At 42.6% G+C, this 15,340-nt stretch overlaps 1 protein-coding gene across 3 annotated transcripts in view; it reads right to left on the bottom strand.

The window, feature by feature from the left end:
* Positions 1-1,681: 1,681 nt before the first annotated feature.
* The window catches only part of DRD3 (dopamine receptor D3), a 33,403-nt gene continuing 19,744 nt past the window's right edge, over positions 1,682-15,340 (bottom strand). Inside the window, exons 3-7 of one of the 3 annotated variants that reach the window (XM_016200146.2) lie at positions 14,891-15,033; positions 7,673-7,869; positions 3,169-3,304; positions 3,022-3,069; positions 1,682-1,878 (exon numbers count right to left, since the gene is read on the bottom strand). In XM_016200146.2, the coding sequence (XP_016055632.2) occupies positions 1,682-1,878; positions 3,022-3,069; positions 3,169-3,304; positions 7,673-7,869; positions 14,891-15,033 (721 nt within the window). Of the gene's footprint in view, positions 1,879-3,021; positions 3,368-6,524; positions 6,603-7,672; positions 7,870-14,890; positions 15,034-15,340 lie in introns of all 3 variants that reach the window. The other 2 variants (XM_087817872.1, XM_016200145.2) reach the window with 2 other exon arrangements.

Below are 15,340 nucleotides of genomic sequence, written 5' to 3' on the forward strand. Positions count from 1 at the left end.
CATATACTTTTACTTCTTCAGATATTTAATTGTCTCAGTGCCCAGTTTTGCTTGCACCATAAACCAGCTGAGTTAAATGGCACAAGGTACAAGACCTAGTGGACAGTCAGAATTTCTTACCAAGTTACAATATAAACATTGTTAAAGATAATAACATTTAAAAAATGCTGGCATTAAAAGCATTTAGGAGAAACAGGTAACTGACTTACTAGGGGTAAATATTATGAATTGTACACCTAGGGGCTAGAGGAATGGGGAAAGGGAAGCCTTGGATTCCTTGTGAATTTCTTGTGCACTTTAGAGTTTAACAGCATTGCAGCAGGTACGCCATGCCAATGCACTAACAGCTAACAGTAAGTTTATTAAGGTCCAGGATGATAACATTTCATAAATTATCCATAATTGTATGCCAATTCTATAATCAATAAGAAATAGCTTCTGAAGGTGAAAAGGTAAGTGATAAAAATATTCAAGTTCCTTCTAAGTGCAATTTTGAATGACATTTACATTATTTCGATATTCTTTTAATTTCAGTTGTTGGAACGGGGATGTTTAGGATCTGTGCCAGGACTTTACAAAGACTGTTCATGTGATGGCTTTGGACAGCTACCTTGCCTGGGCTCTCAGTTCTGAGGTCCTCTGGCAATCCAGGTGAGACCCTACCACCCTTAGACAAGTAAATGGGCAAATATAGGAGAAGGTGGTGGGCTTCTTGAGGGCAGGATCTGTCTTATTCAAAATCATATATCCAGAACCTGGGAGGTGACAGGAACTTTGCAGACACTAAATACGTAATGAGTCTTATGGTCTGAAAGTACTGGGTCTCTGTCAAACAGGAGAGGGAGATGTCTGGGAGGAAAACCTTATAGCATCATGAAAAGCATATCTAAGGCGTGTTCTGAACCACAAGATTCAAGAGTGATACTACAGTGGGAATTGTCATTCTTTTTTCACTTAACACCCCCATCTTGAATTACTCTGGAGTTGAGACAGGAATCAAAGGACCTTCTTAGCTAGAGTTAAAACACAGGGGTAGAGAGGTTTGAAAAGAAGCCTAGGTCCCAATGTGGGACAATGTCTCTCCTTCAGGGTGAGTGATGTCCCTCACCAAATGTAGCCAATCAGATTCTATGAAGAGGTAGCAGCATTGGCCTTGCCATTATATTTCAGGATACAATGAATGAAAGAAATAACCAAAAAGGAGTGGGCCCACATCAGTACAAGTTTAGCCTGACAGTTAATTAGAGGTTTGAAGGAAGAGAGGCTGTCTGTTCTGCAAGATGGCTCACTGGCTGAGATTTCAAGGACTCCTGGCAAGTTGAGAATTATGAGATCTGTTCATTTCCCCCTCACTGTAATGAATCATGCTTCTGATGATAGATTTTGTGTATGTGTAGAGTCATGTTTTATCAGCTTCTTTCTGAATTATTGCTTATCACACAGGGGCCCTCCAACCATTTGGAGATTGCCAAGATGAAGTCAGATTTTAGCTGGGGAGGAGGAACATTCTGTTTTGGAGGCAGCAGTTGGTTACACCTGCCACTCAGAGGCACCCTGGCTCCAGCAATCTTCTCCCCGCCACATGCCAGAGGTCATGGCACAGTCTTTATGAGCAGGTGCTGGCCGGTGGCCCAACGGCATGGCAGGTAAGGTGGACACATGAAGTCTTCTCTTCTCTCCTTCAACAAGACAGGATCTTGAGGAAGGCTTTGCGGAACTCGACGTTGAAGGTGGTGTAGATCACAGGGTTGAGGGCGCTGTTCACGTAGCCCAGCCACGTTGTGGCTCTGTAAAGCGCTGGAGACACGTGGCATGCTGGGCAGTGGGTATTGAGAACGTGGGTCAGAAAGAAGGGCAGCCAGCAGACAATGAAGGTCCCTAGGTATCAAAGGAAGAGAAACCTGAGCAACAGGTTTGCTTACTCTTTTTGTTATAACATGAAAGTGATCCATGCTTGTTTTCTTTATGCCAGATACTAGGCCCGAATTTTACATACCCATTCAATTTTTAAGCCAACCCTGTGAAGTAGGTGTGATTAACCACTTATTAGTATTATTTTTTTTGACGAGGAAACATCAAAATGTCTTTTGATTCATTTTAGGCCTTTGTTCCTAAATCAATTTTCTAGTTTGATCTTGAGGTAGTTCTTTATGCTAGTTTTTTCTACTTCTCAGTTTAAAACAAATATTTATGTAATGTTTAGCCATCAAGACATGATCCTAGCCACTGATAGGAAAGAAAACCCTAAAGATACAATTGACGTAATTCCTGCTGTTGAGAAGATTACATCTAGGGGTTCTCATAAAGCCCCTGAGAAGGTGAGGTTTGTCAGTGATAATGAAGAAGAGGAATTACCTTCACTAACTCTGTATGGTACCTGTAACCTATCAATTTTTTAATTTAAATAAATTAATATTTGTTGAAGAAGTTAAATTTTTTTACTATTAAAAACTAGCTCTGATTTTATACATCATGGAAAATTTGATAAATACAAAAAAGTAGAAAGAAGAAAATAACCTCCCACCACTCAAAGCCAATCATTTTTGACATTTTGGTGAATTAATTCTCAGGGTTTTTTTTTTGTATTTAAAATAATCTAGATGTTATCATACCACATGACTGTAGTTTTTTGCATCCCTATTTTTTTTACTTAATATTTTAGAGTAAGCATTTATTAAATATCTGGCATGTGTCACACACTTTTACTTAATCATTATGTTATTTATTATTTGATTTATCTGTTATTATAAATAAGTCCAGGTGATAGACAATAAACACAGTGGATAAACGCAGCTCAACTAGGTGACGTGCTGAGTTTCATATTTCATAAATTTCAGTCTAGGTCCTGCGATTTCCACCACTTAACATTTACACACAAACCCTTTAGAGTTGTATGATAAACACTTATAAATATTACAGTCATTGGATTTCCAAGTTCTTTCAAATGTGGTTACCTGAACCCTCTGCCAGCTGCCCTGAACTCAACCTAACCCGGCCCAGCTCAACCTGATTCCGACTCACCCAGCACAATGGCCAGCATCTGGGTCGCCTTCTTCTCCCGAAGTGGCACTCCCCGAGGTTGCAAGGGCCCCAGCCTCAGGGATGTCGACAACCTGCCATTGCTGAGCTTTCGAACCTCTAAGCTGAGCTTGGGTGCCATGGTGGGGCTGAGGGAATTCTGAGTGCTCCTCTCCTTTTTCAACTCTTCTTCCCCTTCTTGGAAGCCTGATGGCCCGAAGGCAGTATCCTGGCAGATGCTATAGTAACGCCTCAGCCCCATGTGTGCCCGGCCGGGGGAGAGGGGCTGCGGGTGTGACAAGAAAGAGTCCTGACATTTCTGGGAATATTGTTTATTTTCTGAATGCTCCTGAAAAGAAAAGAGAAAGCAGCCAAGGAAGGGGAATCCATCATTGTGTAAAACCTGCAGAGGGCGCATCTGAGAGTGGTGGGACCATGGAAAGTTAAGGTGAGTGAAATCTGCTTCTGACTTTACACTAAAAAGTACCTGCCACATATATAACATTTGAGAATCACAATAATCCCTGGAGGAGGATAGCACCGGAGTATATCTTGGCCTTTCTCAGTTAGATATTGGATAGTCAAAGGAACATGGTAAAATAACATCACTGGATGTAAAGCAACAAAATCTGGAATGTGGTAAACCCTTTAAGAAAAACTACTCAGTTTCTTCAACAAATAAATTGCAATGACAGCAACAACAATAATACTTACCAGTTGCAAAATATGGATCTTATTTGAATTTTGATTCAAATAAACCAACTGTAAAAAATTTATGAGACAATTAAAATTTGCATGTTGAATATTTAATATTAGGGAAATAAGGACATTATTAATTTATTTTGTTTGATATGGTTTTGTGATTATGTCTTTTATAAAAGAGTTCATATTCTTTAGAGAGTATTACAGAAATATTTTTGGTTGAAATGCTATGATGTTTTGGATTTGCTTCATAACAATCCAGTGGGTGTATGTGAATGCAGGTGGGAGTGTAGATGAAATAAGATTGACCATGCCCGGCCTGCGTGGCTCAGCGGTTAAACACAGATCTAGGATCCAGGAGATTGAGGTTTGAGTCCCGGTCAGGACACATGCCTGGGTTGTGGGCTCGACCCCCAGTGGGGGGCGTGCAGGAAGCAGCCGATCAATGACTCTCTCAACATTGATGTTTCTATCTCTCCCTCTCTCTCTCCCTCCCTTTCCTCTCTCTGAAATCAATAAAGACATATATATATATATATTTTAAAAAGGTTGGCCATGAGTTCATAGTTATTGAAGCTGGCTGATGGCTAATGAAGGATTTACTGTTTGTCTTTCTACTTTTTTATTTTTGAAATTTTCCACAATGAAAAGTTAAAAAAATAAAGGAAAACCCAGGATTTTTTTTCTCAGCTTTTCTACTTAGTAGCTGTATCTTTGGACGAGTTAATTAAATGTCTCTAAGCCTCATTTGTAAAACAGAAAAGAAATTGGGAAAAATGGCTTTGGGATGCGTAAACTCAGAGTAGAAAACTGAAGATATATGGATGTCTTGGTATTTGGAGAGAAAGTGTGTGTGCTCAGCATCTGAGCTTTCCATGTTTGAAGAAATAGACACTGTTAATCTTGAGGAGCAGGCAGAACCCCTCAACTCCCATAACTGAAGACGTAACAGTCAGATATTCACTCTCCCCCACCTCCTCACCTGGCAGCTAGAACTCTGGAACATGAACCAAGCCAGCCAACTGGAGATTCCCACCTAAGGACCTTGAACTAGAGCTCTTAAAGCAGGGAGACTTCAGAATTCATTTAGCAGCGGTGGCATCAATGCCCAGTGTCCTAGGTCTTCTACCCAGATTCTTCCTTAGACATGAACAGCATCTTCTAAAGCTGTTCTTCTGCCTTCTCATTGAGTCTGAGCTACTGGATATCCTTCCAGTAAATTCCTTTTTCTAGATAAGTTAGTGTCAGCAACCAAGAATCTTCATTATCTCTCCTTAGTTTAAGGAATCACAGTCCTCCAGACATACAGTGCTGGTACACTGTACACACTCAGCAGCGTTGTTGAATGAGTCAATGCAAGGGACCTTCAAGATGGTACACCATTTTTAAATTGTGCTTCACAGAGGTATCCATAGGATTCTAGTATAACACATTTTTAAAAATTTTGGATTTCATTTTGATGGGGTTTTCTACTAATTAAACAAGCATATTGTATTTTATCTGAATGAGGATGATTTTGTTTATGATTGTGCTGGCAACTTGTGATCTTCTAAAAGGGACAATATTTAACTTCTAAAGCATTATTTCTGAATCTAGGGGGCTGGGAACAAATTCTTGAAAATGTTTAGGGAATCTCAGATTTGAAAACACTGACCTAGGGTACCTTGTCTCCATTTTACAGATGTGGAAAGTTAGTCCTGTAGAAGGAAAGTGATTCTTTTAAGGTGATATATTGGTGAGTGTATTTTTCAGCTCTGCGAACCCTCATCACTACTGCCTAGGCTCACACGAGGATTCCTTTGGGTCTGGCTGGCAGAGCTCTCTACCCCCAGATGGCAGGGCAGAACCCGTTTCTGCACATTCCTGGCAATGCCAGACTCTTGGTTTTCTGATATCTCTTTAGAAGTGCAGCAATCAAGTTACCTGAGCATATTGATGCCTCTCTTCTCATAACCTCAAAGGCATTTAATATTTGGGTGCGCAATTGTCTTCACCTCACATTTTACAGCCAAGCAACCAAGTGGATACTCTAATAACCACTTTTTCTCCTTTTGGCCTTGGAGTCTCCTCCAACCTTGGATCTGCTATAGGCAACTTAAACCTCTTATCTCTCTCTATAAAATACATATATAGGTATTTTTTTATCATTTACAACAAGAGCCTCTGTTCCACCAGGCTTGTGTAAAAAGTGGTTAATTAACTATACAAAGATTGAACAAGGCTCAGACCTTCCTCATGATGGGTTTTTGAAGCTTTATTCCTCATATTTAATTGGCTGTGGAGTTCAGGGAGAGGAATACTGGTCTTATCTTTAACACCTAAGGCTCCACTTGGCACTTGGCTGGCTTAGGGAGGCAGGGCTGGCTTGAATTGGAAGGACAAGGATCAGGGTGACCATGAAATTGTCTTGGTTTTCCCCATATTAAATGGCAAATAGGGCACTTGAAGTCTCACATTAGCCCCTGCCTTCTCTGCCTTTCTTGGCTCTGCTCATGAATATTTCACGGATGCCCATTCCTTCTAATGCAGGTGGCTCTGCATGGCATCCTCACACCACATCCTAAAGATTTTGGCTCCAGTCATTGGGATCTCACCCAATAGTCACATGCTTTCTGAATGTCATTTGGTGATTCCTGTTCTGAAACTCAAATCAGGCAGGATCTCAGATCTGTTCTGTATCTTAGATACAAGAGTGGGACTGGGGCTAGATTCCATTTGGGATGAAAGTGGAATCAAGTCAGGCCAACGTCTTTGAAAAAAGGTCTTTTATTCTTTTCCTACAATTAAAGACATGGTTTGCTTACCATTTTCCCTGCGGCATCTGATGGAAATCTGGCCCTTAGTGAAAATTGCCGAATGGGTTGCAGCCGAAGACAGGAAGACTAGGGCGGGTTGAAGGAGAAATAGTTTTGGGTTAAGCTCTACACAGTTGAGCCATATACATGACAATTAAATACAATATGTTCGTATCTTCAAAGTCTAGTCCTGACCTCTTATTTCATGAGGACCAATATTCTTGTTCTACCCAAACCTTAAGACTTCAATGCTGAGAGTTTGACTCTCACTCAGATTGATCTAGACATCCAAATGCCTTCAAGCTCAAAATCAGTTCTTACTTTGTCTCTGAACCCCTTTCCTGAGCATATTGATCTTTCTCTTCTCATAGCCTCAAACACATTCAATATCTGGGTGCTCAGTTGCCTCCACCTCATATTTGGCAAACGTCCATTCAGTTTCGGACTGTTCATTAACTTCGGGTGGAAGTGTGCTTTATTTGCTCCATGAAGGCAGCGGCTGAATAATATTCCCACCATCCCTTCCCTAGAAGATTGCAAATGATTGGTATTTATCCATTTATGCTTCAAGTACATTGTGAGTAAACTACTGTGATACTGGACACTGGAATAAGCAGAATTTAAAGCCCTATAAACTGGAAGGTCAGTGCTGAGGCAACAACCTTTTCAGAGCCTAAAAAATGCATCATCAGCATCCCATTCTACCAGCTCATCAATGCCTGGATACAGGGACAGATCTAGTAAGGAAAAGAGATGGGTCCAATGATTCTTGGAATGAATGATCTGGCCAAAAAGTTAGTCTTGGGAAACCACCAGCAGTGCATGGTACAATTCTCATATTAAAACTTTAAACCCTCTGTGACATCTGAATTTCTGGCCATTTGGGGACAATGAAAGACTTTGAAGGGAAGCAGAACAAGCCCAGGAACCACCTATCATCTTGACAAGTAAGATGTGCCCTAGGAGAGACGATCAATGAACTTTTTGGATTGGACTTCCTACCTCTAAAGCAGAGCCAATACCAGCAGACTAGAAGGTGGGGGTTAGGTGTGTGTCTCCAACGTGACAGCTCAGGCAAAAACATGCACCGCTGGACACAAGGCTGGGAGGCCGCAGGGCGGGGTGCGGTCTTCCCTCCTCCCCTCCCGCATGCTTACTTGTTGGGGGAAGCTGGGCCTGACACTGATGCACTGACTGTTCTGTCGAGTGAGAATCCGTTTCCGTCTCCTCTGCCTCAGTACCACGTAGATCCTGGCATAGACAAGGACAGTCACTCCAAAGGGCAGGTAGAAGGACACCACTGAAGAGTAGATGACAAAATCAGGGTTGGAGATGGAGCAGACACTGGGGTCTCCTGTGAGGGAGAGAAAAGGAGATAGAGAAGTAGTTTGCCAAATGTGAGACCTCAGTGGGGAGCACAAAATATGGTCCGAAACCACACATGATGTCTCCACTGTCTAATCCACACAGAGCTTTGAGAAGCAAGGATTCCTGGTCCCACCTACGCCTTCATCGTGTCCCAGTTCACAGGCTGCCTCATCCATGGAGGCTTGTTTGAGTTTCTCATTCAGAAGCAGCCCTTTTCTTTTGCCTCTTTTTACAGTTAGCACACACATCCTGATGGTTCAGTTGTGAGGGTGGGGGAATGCGATCTGACACCTGCACCGTCAGCTCGCTGAGGGTAGGAGGTCTCATTCAGCTTTGTGATGCTCACAGTTCACTTAAACAGAGAATTGACCAGCCCTGGCCAGCATGGCTCAGTAGTTAGAGCATCGGCCTGTGCAGCGAAGGGCCTGGGTTTCGATTCCTGGTCAAGGGCAAGTACCTGGGTTGTAGATTCACTCCCCTCCCTGCCACCCCCCCGTTGGGGCACATGCAGGAGGCAACCAGTCAATGTGTCTCTCTCACATCAGTGTTTCTCAATCTCTGTCTCTCCCCCTCCCTCCTTCCCTTCCACACTTTCTGAAAAGCAATGGGGGGAAAAAAATCCTCAGGTAAGGATTAACAACAAAAAAGGAAAATTTCCTAATGATTACATGCCAGATACTGGGGCTGCAAAGAGGCATGACACCACGTCTGCCCTTGAAGGAGCTCACAGTCTAGACAGACAGATGACCGCTTCCATATGCTGAGCTAAGTGCCGCAGAGGAGTGCAGCCCTGGAGGCTGGGCGAGGGTCACTGAGCGCAGGCCGGAGGCTTGCTGGGGGAGGCAGCCCTGCAATGGGGCCCGCTGAGCCGAGCCTGCGAGGGCTGCTGAGTGCACTGGGTGGAGGACACCTTCTTTGCTGAGAGCGCCAGGTCTCCGTACTGAATCCGGGATATGGGCAGGCGGTGGCTGAATATGAGACAGGCATTTGATTTTTCAAGGAATTCAAGCAACAGTCGGGGGGAGATAGGAAGAGGGCCAGTAAGGATATTGTCATTGTAGACAACGTGCTCTATGTCCTGGAGTGCTCTTGCCACTCCTTAGGAGGGCCTTGTTGCTGTGTCTTGTCACTAGCAGATGCTGAGTTTCCGCCAATGCCCAGGAGGGGGCCTGGTAACTTGTCCCTCTTGAAAGAGAAACGGGAAGCAAACTAATATCTTCTAGGGGATATGCCAAGGGCTTTATGTACATTATCCTACCTGACCGTTCTGGCAACATTATGTGACACAGGTGCCATTGCTGACTCTATTCTCAGATGAGCAGACTAAGTAGGGCTCAGGGAAGTTTAGTAAGTGGCCCAACATCACACAGCCTGAAAGGGGTGGAGCCCGGATACGTTCCTCCAGCTGCTCTGACCCCAAAACCAATGTTCTTGCTGTCATTTTAACACCCCACCTCCCTCTACCAGTGGGACGTGGCACATTTGTGCTTTGTTCAGCACTGTCCGCAACAGCTGTTGGGACACCTGACCAATCTTCATAAAGAGTTGGGGGATTTTCCAACCCAAAATCTCTCCTCAGAAGATGTAGACTCAGGTGTGAGCCGGTGGGGAGAGGGCAGCGGCCACCAGGCCCCTCATTCTGCTTCTCGGCCTCTGAGGCAGAGGCCAGGCAGCCCGAGGACTGAGACCCGGGGTGCCGTTTATTGACTGTGTGATCTTGGGCAAATTACTTAACTAGGCCAAGCCTCAGTTTCATTATCTACGAAAAAGGGATAAAAATGTCGTGTCGTGTCGTGTCGAGGAAATGAGAATAAATGGCAGCTGTTATTATTATCTATTCTTTACTATTATTATTTAACTTTTACCTCCTCTGGGCTTTTTGAACTGAAAAGGGATGGTGTATATCATTTGGAATGGACATTTGGGGAGAGGCTTACAGGGAACAATATTTGTGGGGGAAGGAAGGTTGTAACAGCTAAGAATGAAAACAAAAGTGCTCAGCGCTCTGTGAGGACTTTAACGACAGCACTGCCACCAGAATCCTCATGAGCTACTCCAAGACTCTCTTGTTCTCTTGGGGAGGGGATAAAATTCAGGTCAAATTAACATCATCCTACCAAAGCCAGTGTCAGCATCCTTCAGGAAACGGCCCCGTAGAGCTTTGAGCAGTGGCCACAAATTGGCATTTTCCGGTCCCTGAGGGGGGCGGGGTTAGAGGTAGGAATAGGGTGGCAGTGGGGGTCTTTCCGAAACTTTAAGTAGCCATGCTGGCGCTGGTTACCCTCCCCTGGAGTCAGCTCCCCTGTCATCAGCTTCTGGCCGTGATTTCAGGGCCTTCTATCCTGCCTATTCTTCTCTACCCTTCTCTGGGTTCTGGGGGGCTGACCTCTAAATTCTACATATTAAATACTACTTTTAAAAAGCCAGGAGCAAAAGTGGGTATAGTATGTTTCTATTTGTGTAAAAATGGATATACACACACACACAAACGTGTGTGCCTGCATGCATGCCCCAGTGTACGTACTTGTTTCAAGCATCATTTTTGAATATTAGTGTTTGCTTCCAGGGAGTGGGAAGGAGGAATTAGCAATCAGGGTAGAGGAGAGCGACATATAAGTATGTATATGTCTCCCATGACACCTCATGTTTTATCATGTGCAAATACTTATTTTTCCAGTAAAAATATTGAAAGCATATGTATGAGAAGCAGAGAGCGAAGAGAGACCACATGGTGACTTCAGGATCACTGATCAATGAAGGCCCTTCTATAGAATCACTGAACCTACATTGTCATCCTGTCATTTCTCCCCTAAGAAATTGCTGCCTGTCCTTACACCACATTTTCCAGCCTCTCCCAGAATCCTGTGAGGACTGTCAGCCGGCAGAGTGACAGGAGGCAAGTGGCCAGTGAGTGGGGCCCTGCTCCTGTCCCCACTAGGTCTGACCGGGGTGTATGTCCTGTTTGCAGGGCAGAGTGAACCCCACCACACCAGCAATTCTGGAAGCTTCTTTCTACTGAGTCCCGAGGAGGTGAAGGCAGTGAGATCCCCACAGGAGCAGAGGCTTCCCCAGGAGATAAGGTACCTTGTCTTAATTATTTAACTGAAATGGTGCAGTGCTGTCAGCCCAATAGCTATTGAGACAATAGATGGATGATGAATAGATGAGCAAAGAAGACAAATGAGCATTTTACATAAACACATAAACAGTCACTGATTGAAAGATAATGGGGAAGGCCGGGGAGTTACTCATTCTCTGAGACTGAGATGTTTATCCCAACTAATCTCAACATTTGAGGAGGACTCGTCTACTTACTCGACACAATTTTATGGAGCACCTACTGTGTTCAAGGCACTGTGTGGGGTGATAAAGACACTCACTAGCTCTGCTAGGGAGCCTAAGAGGCTTTTGTGGGCTGGCCTGGCACCTTGATCCCACAGTGATGTGAACTGCAAGGCCAGAAGCGGGTTGACTCGAGAGAGAATGAATTTCAAGCTCATTGAAGAATTTGTCCTCAACTTGTTCGGCAATACAGGAGACCCTGATAAATTTGATTTTAGAATGAGCTTATTCTTTTAACTTTGTGCTTCTCAACCAAGATCCCCCCAGCTCCAGGGTTCAGAAGGCCAGTGAGGTGTTCTATTGATAAAATCAAATAAATAGCACTCCTCCATTTCTTTGTTTCGAAGGAAAGTTAAGCAGCTGATAGGATTTTCTGAGCTTTAAGTTTTTCTTCCCTTGAAGATTTCTTACACCTTCGTCACCAGCTATTGCTTATTCACTCTAGAATTTTTAAATAATACAATAGCTATCTGATTTAGCAAAAATTGAAATACTTGTTATTTTTCTTATCTGTGAAATGAAAAGAACTGGCTGTTCATTCAGGGATCTTTAAGGTTTTCTCTAGCACCAACACTCCATGCTCCACTGCTGTTAGGGGCTGTTGATAGTGTGATATTTGGCCAGACTTCAGGGCTTCTGCTGGGAGCCGGGGCAACACTGGGCAGCCAGGCCTCACAGCCTTGAAACTCTCTGGGACCTAAGACCCTGCCTTAGGTGTGCACCCAGAAATACATGTGGCCTTTCCTCAGTCAATGAGAGCAACTCCAAAGTTGAAGCTGAGGTTCAACTTTTCACAATCTCATGTTCCCTGACAATTCACAATCCCAGTGGCAATCCATTTCATAAAAAAAATCCCACTCTGTCAGAATGTTCTTTTGTTTTGCACTTCTTAGTGAAAGTTTATTTACTTCCAATATCAGATGCTATTGGCGGTATCCTGCCCCCTTCTCCTCTGTTTTTCACAGAAAAACATGGCTGAGAGAAGTCATTTATATTGTGCTTTTGAATGGACTTGGGAACTTCTGTACAGATGGAAGAGATGCTGGAGGAACCCACATCTATCAAGATAATGATACTGTGAAGGTCAGACTGAGGCAGAGAAGGACACTGGGTCTGTCCGTCTTGAGTTCTGCTCATTAATCCCTGAACTGAGTTCTCAGACGAGACAACTGGTCTCCTCTATGACCAGCAGAACTACAACTGTTTAGATTTTCCTTGGAGCAGGTGCATAGTTATATTTTAAGGCACAGAAACCTTTCCTAAAACATAACAACAACAATAACAACACCACTACCACCATTGGCTAATGTCTACTATGCTCTTCTATCGGACCTGACACTTTGACACAATATATGAACAGTGGGAGGCTTTCCAACAGTCTTACTGGTAAACTTAAAGGAGAGAGAGAGAAATTTCTAGAGAAGTGAGAGTGTACACACTAAGTCATAGGCCTTCTTTGCCGTCTCAATTCTATATTTGAAAACCCTTGTGGAAAGATTTTTCTGAGTTTTGTTTCTGGAACAACAATGATCTCACTGGCGGCAACAGCCCTGCAATGAGCTCATCATTCTTCACTTTAGATGTCGACATTAACTGGGACCTCTAATGTCAGATTTTGAGACAGTTTGAATTCTTAGCAGAGTGTGTGTGTCTGTGTGTGAGAGTAAGACCCCTCCGCCAGCCTCCAAGGCTATGAAAGAGGGCCCACCTAGTCCTGCAAACGTTGGTGGGGCCTTGCTGCTGGCAGGGGGTTAAACAATGCCTCTGTCCAGCAGAGGTAGTGAGTGCCCCATACTATAAATACTAACTTAGAATGCATTTTGGTATAGAAACAAGGATATAGGAGGTGGCTTAGTTATCAGACGTACCCCAAAAGCATACTTAGCACTCATCAAAACTGGTACTTTAGTGCCAGGAAGTCTCTATCATCGTGTTGGGGAATGTTACTTTGGGGGGGGGTGTACATACATACATGTGTGTATAAAGTGTCACTTAGTGAAAATAACAAAGTAACTCATGGTAAAGAGTAATGCAAAGATGATAATAACATCCTACTTTAGGAATACCCTGAGTTAACCACCAAGTATTTGTTGGATAACTTGGCTACTTAACCTTGAACGTGGCAGAGAAACAAGCCTGGCCTTGAACAGTTGGCAGGTACTGGCACGTCTAAGTATGTTATCCCAATTTAATTCTTATTTAATTGTAAAAAAGTCTATGATGGAGATAAAATGGAATTATATCATATGTAGGGTTAAATTCTAAAGTCAATGAATGAGTAAAGTAAAAATTACAGAGTTGAAATTTGCTTTGAAAAATCCCCTGAATCACATATAAAGATATACATATTTGATTACAGCTCTGAAGAGTAATAGATGAATGATACATACAGCAATGTGTCTAACATTATAAAGAGTTCAAACGCAACATGTAATTTTAGAAGTGACGTTCCCAGGCTTATTTGCAGGGAGTCATATATAAAAACAAATATTGAAAACTTCCTAACTGAATATATAGACTGAATCTACATATTTGAATTTACTCAAGTTTATGCTCCACTATATTATTATCCCCAATTTATCAATAAGAAAACTTAACTTAGAGAAGTTAAGTAACTTATTCCAGGAGACACAGCTGGTAAGCAGTAGAATTGGAGTTTGAATCTAGGTTGTTCTGACAGCCTCTGTCTATCTTCCTAAATGTGTTTTGACTTTTAAATCGTCCAGCAAATGACTCTTTGAAGACCATAATTTAGAATTTGTCTGTATTTATATGTAATGTAACATAAACACACAGCTAGCTATGTGACTGTAAATATATACTAGAAATCCATGAACTTGGAACATAGTAGAAATTGAATGAACCAATTCAAATGGACAAAACAAGAGATCCAAATTAACACTAGAACAAGAATCCATTAGTTCTCTCTTAGCAAAGACTCAGTATTTATTGCCAATACCGATAACTTTCTACATGTGATAATAGTTTTCATTCAACACATGAAATTTCTGAGGCCCAAAGATGGACACAGAACAGACACAGAGGGCATTTATCCATATAAGGTGTGCAATTGGATTGGTGTCTTATGTCTAAAATCCCAAGTATCTCAGATATACACATTGTTCATCCATCCAATAGAAGATGTACCATGTGCCAAACATCATGGCCAGAATTTTTGTATGTTGAAATATAAGAAACACAGCCACCAATAACTCAGAAATGTATACTAGTTCCCAAATGCTAGAAATGATTCTTCCTGAGAAAAAGTTAGAAATGTATATCCTACTTGAAGGCTTAATGATATGTTACTTTGCATTGTAAGTCAATTATGAATTGTAATCTTTTCATTAGCAAATCTCACCTAAATTATTAATATGGTTTAGTTTTTTAACTGGAACATTTCTTCAAATGAATACAATGACAATTCTTTCAAAATAAGAATAAGCCAGATTTTTCATTGATTGGGGCAGAACTTTATCCCTGTGCCAATAATCAACGAAGTTTGCTTTATATTTTACTATAATCAACAAAGGAGGTCAAAGCGTTGCAGTCTATAGCATCTTCATTTGATTACAAACTACACTGACCAGGGGCTGAGCATCACTTGTAGCCTTTCACGTGTGCTCTGAGTCACATGGGTTTGGGAAGTGGGGCCATTATTTTACCTGTGGTGTTAAAGCCGAAGAGGAGAGGGCAAGACACGGCAAAGGCCAGTACCCAGACGGCTGTGATCATGAGGGCCACACGCCGACAGGAGCTCTGTCCCGTGCCGTGTTGGTAGTGAACTGGCATGACCACTGCAGTGTACCTGTAAAAGAAAGGAGAGAGAGGATAGCCGTGGTCAGAAGGGGCAGGAGAGACCAGTTGAAGGAGGTTCTAGGGAAATAATCAGGCTGATAAATGTGGCCAGAGAAAAATAATTTTGATGGAGAAAGAGAGAAAAGGTGAAAATAGTGGAAAGGTTGAGATAAGCTAGATGAAGAACTCACTGAGGGGAGTGATCAGAGGAAGGGAGAAAGAATAAAGAAGTTAGCATAGCAGCATTGGGTCGCTGGAGAGCTTTACAGGTCTTGACTGATGGCCCAGCATATCCGAGTCCTGGATTTACCACCCTG

The sequence above is a fragment of the Miniopterus natalensis genome, chromosome 6, assembly GCF_054644295.1.
Source record: "Miniopterus natalensis isolate mMinNat1 chromosome 6, mMinNat1.hap1, whole genome shotgun sequence".
Classification (NCBI taxonomy): domain Eukaryota; kingdom Metazoa; phylum Chordata; class Mammalia; order Chiroptera; family Miniopteridae; genus Miniopterus; species Miniopterus natalensis.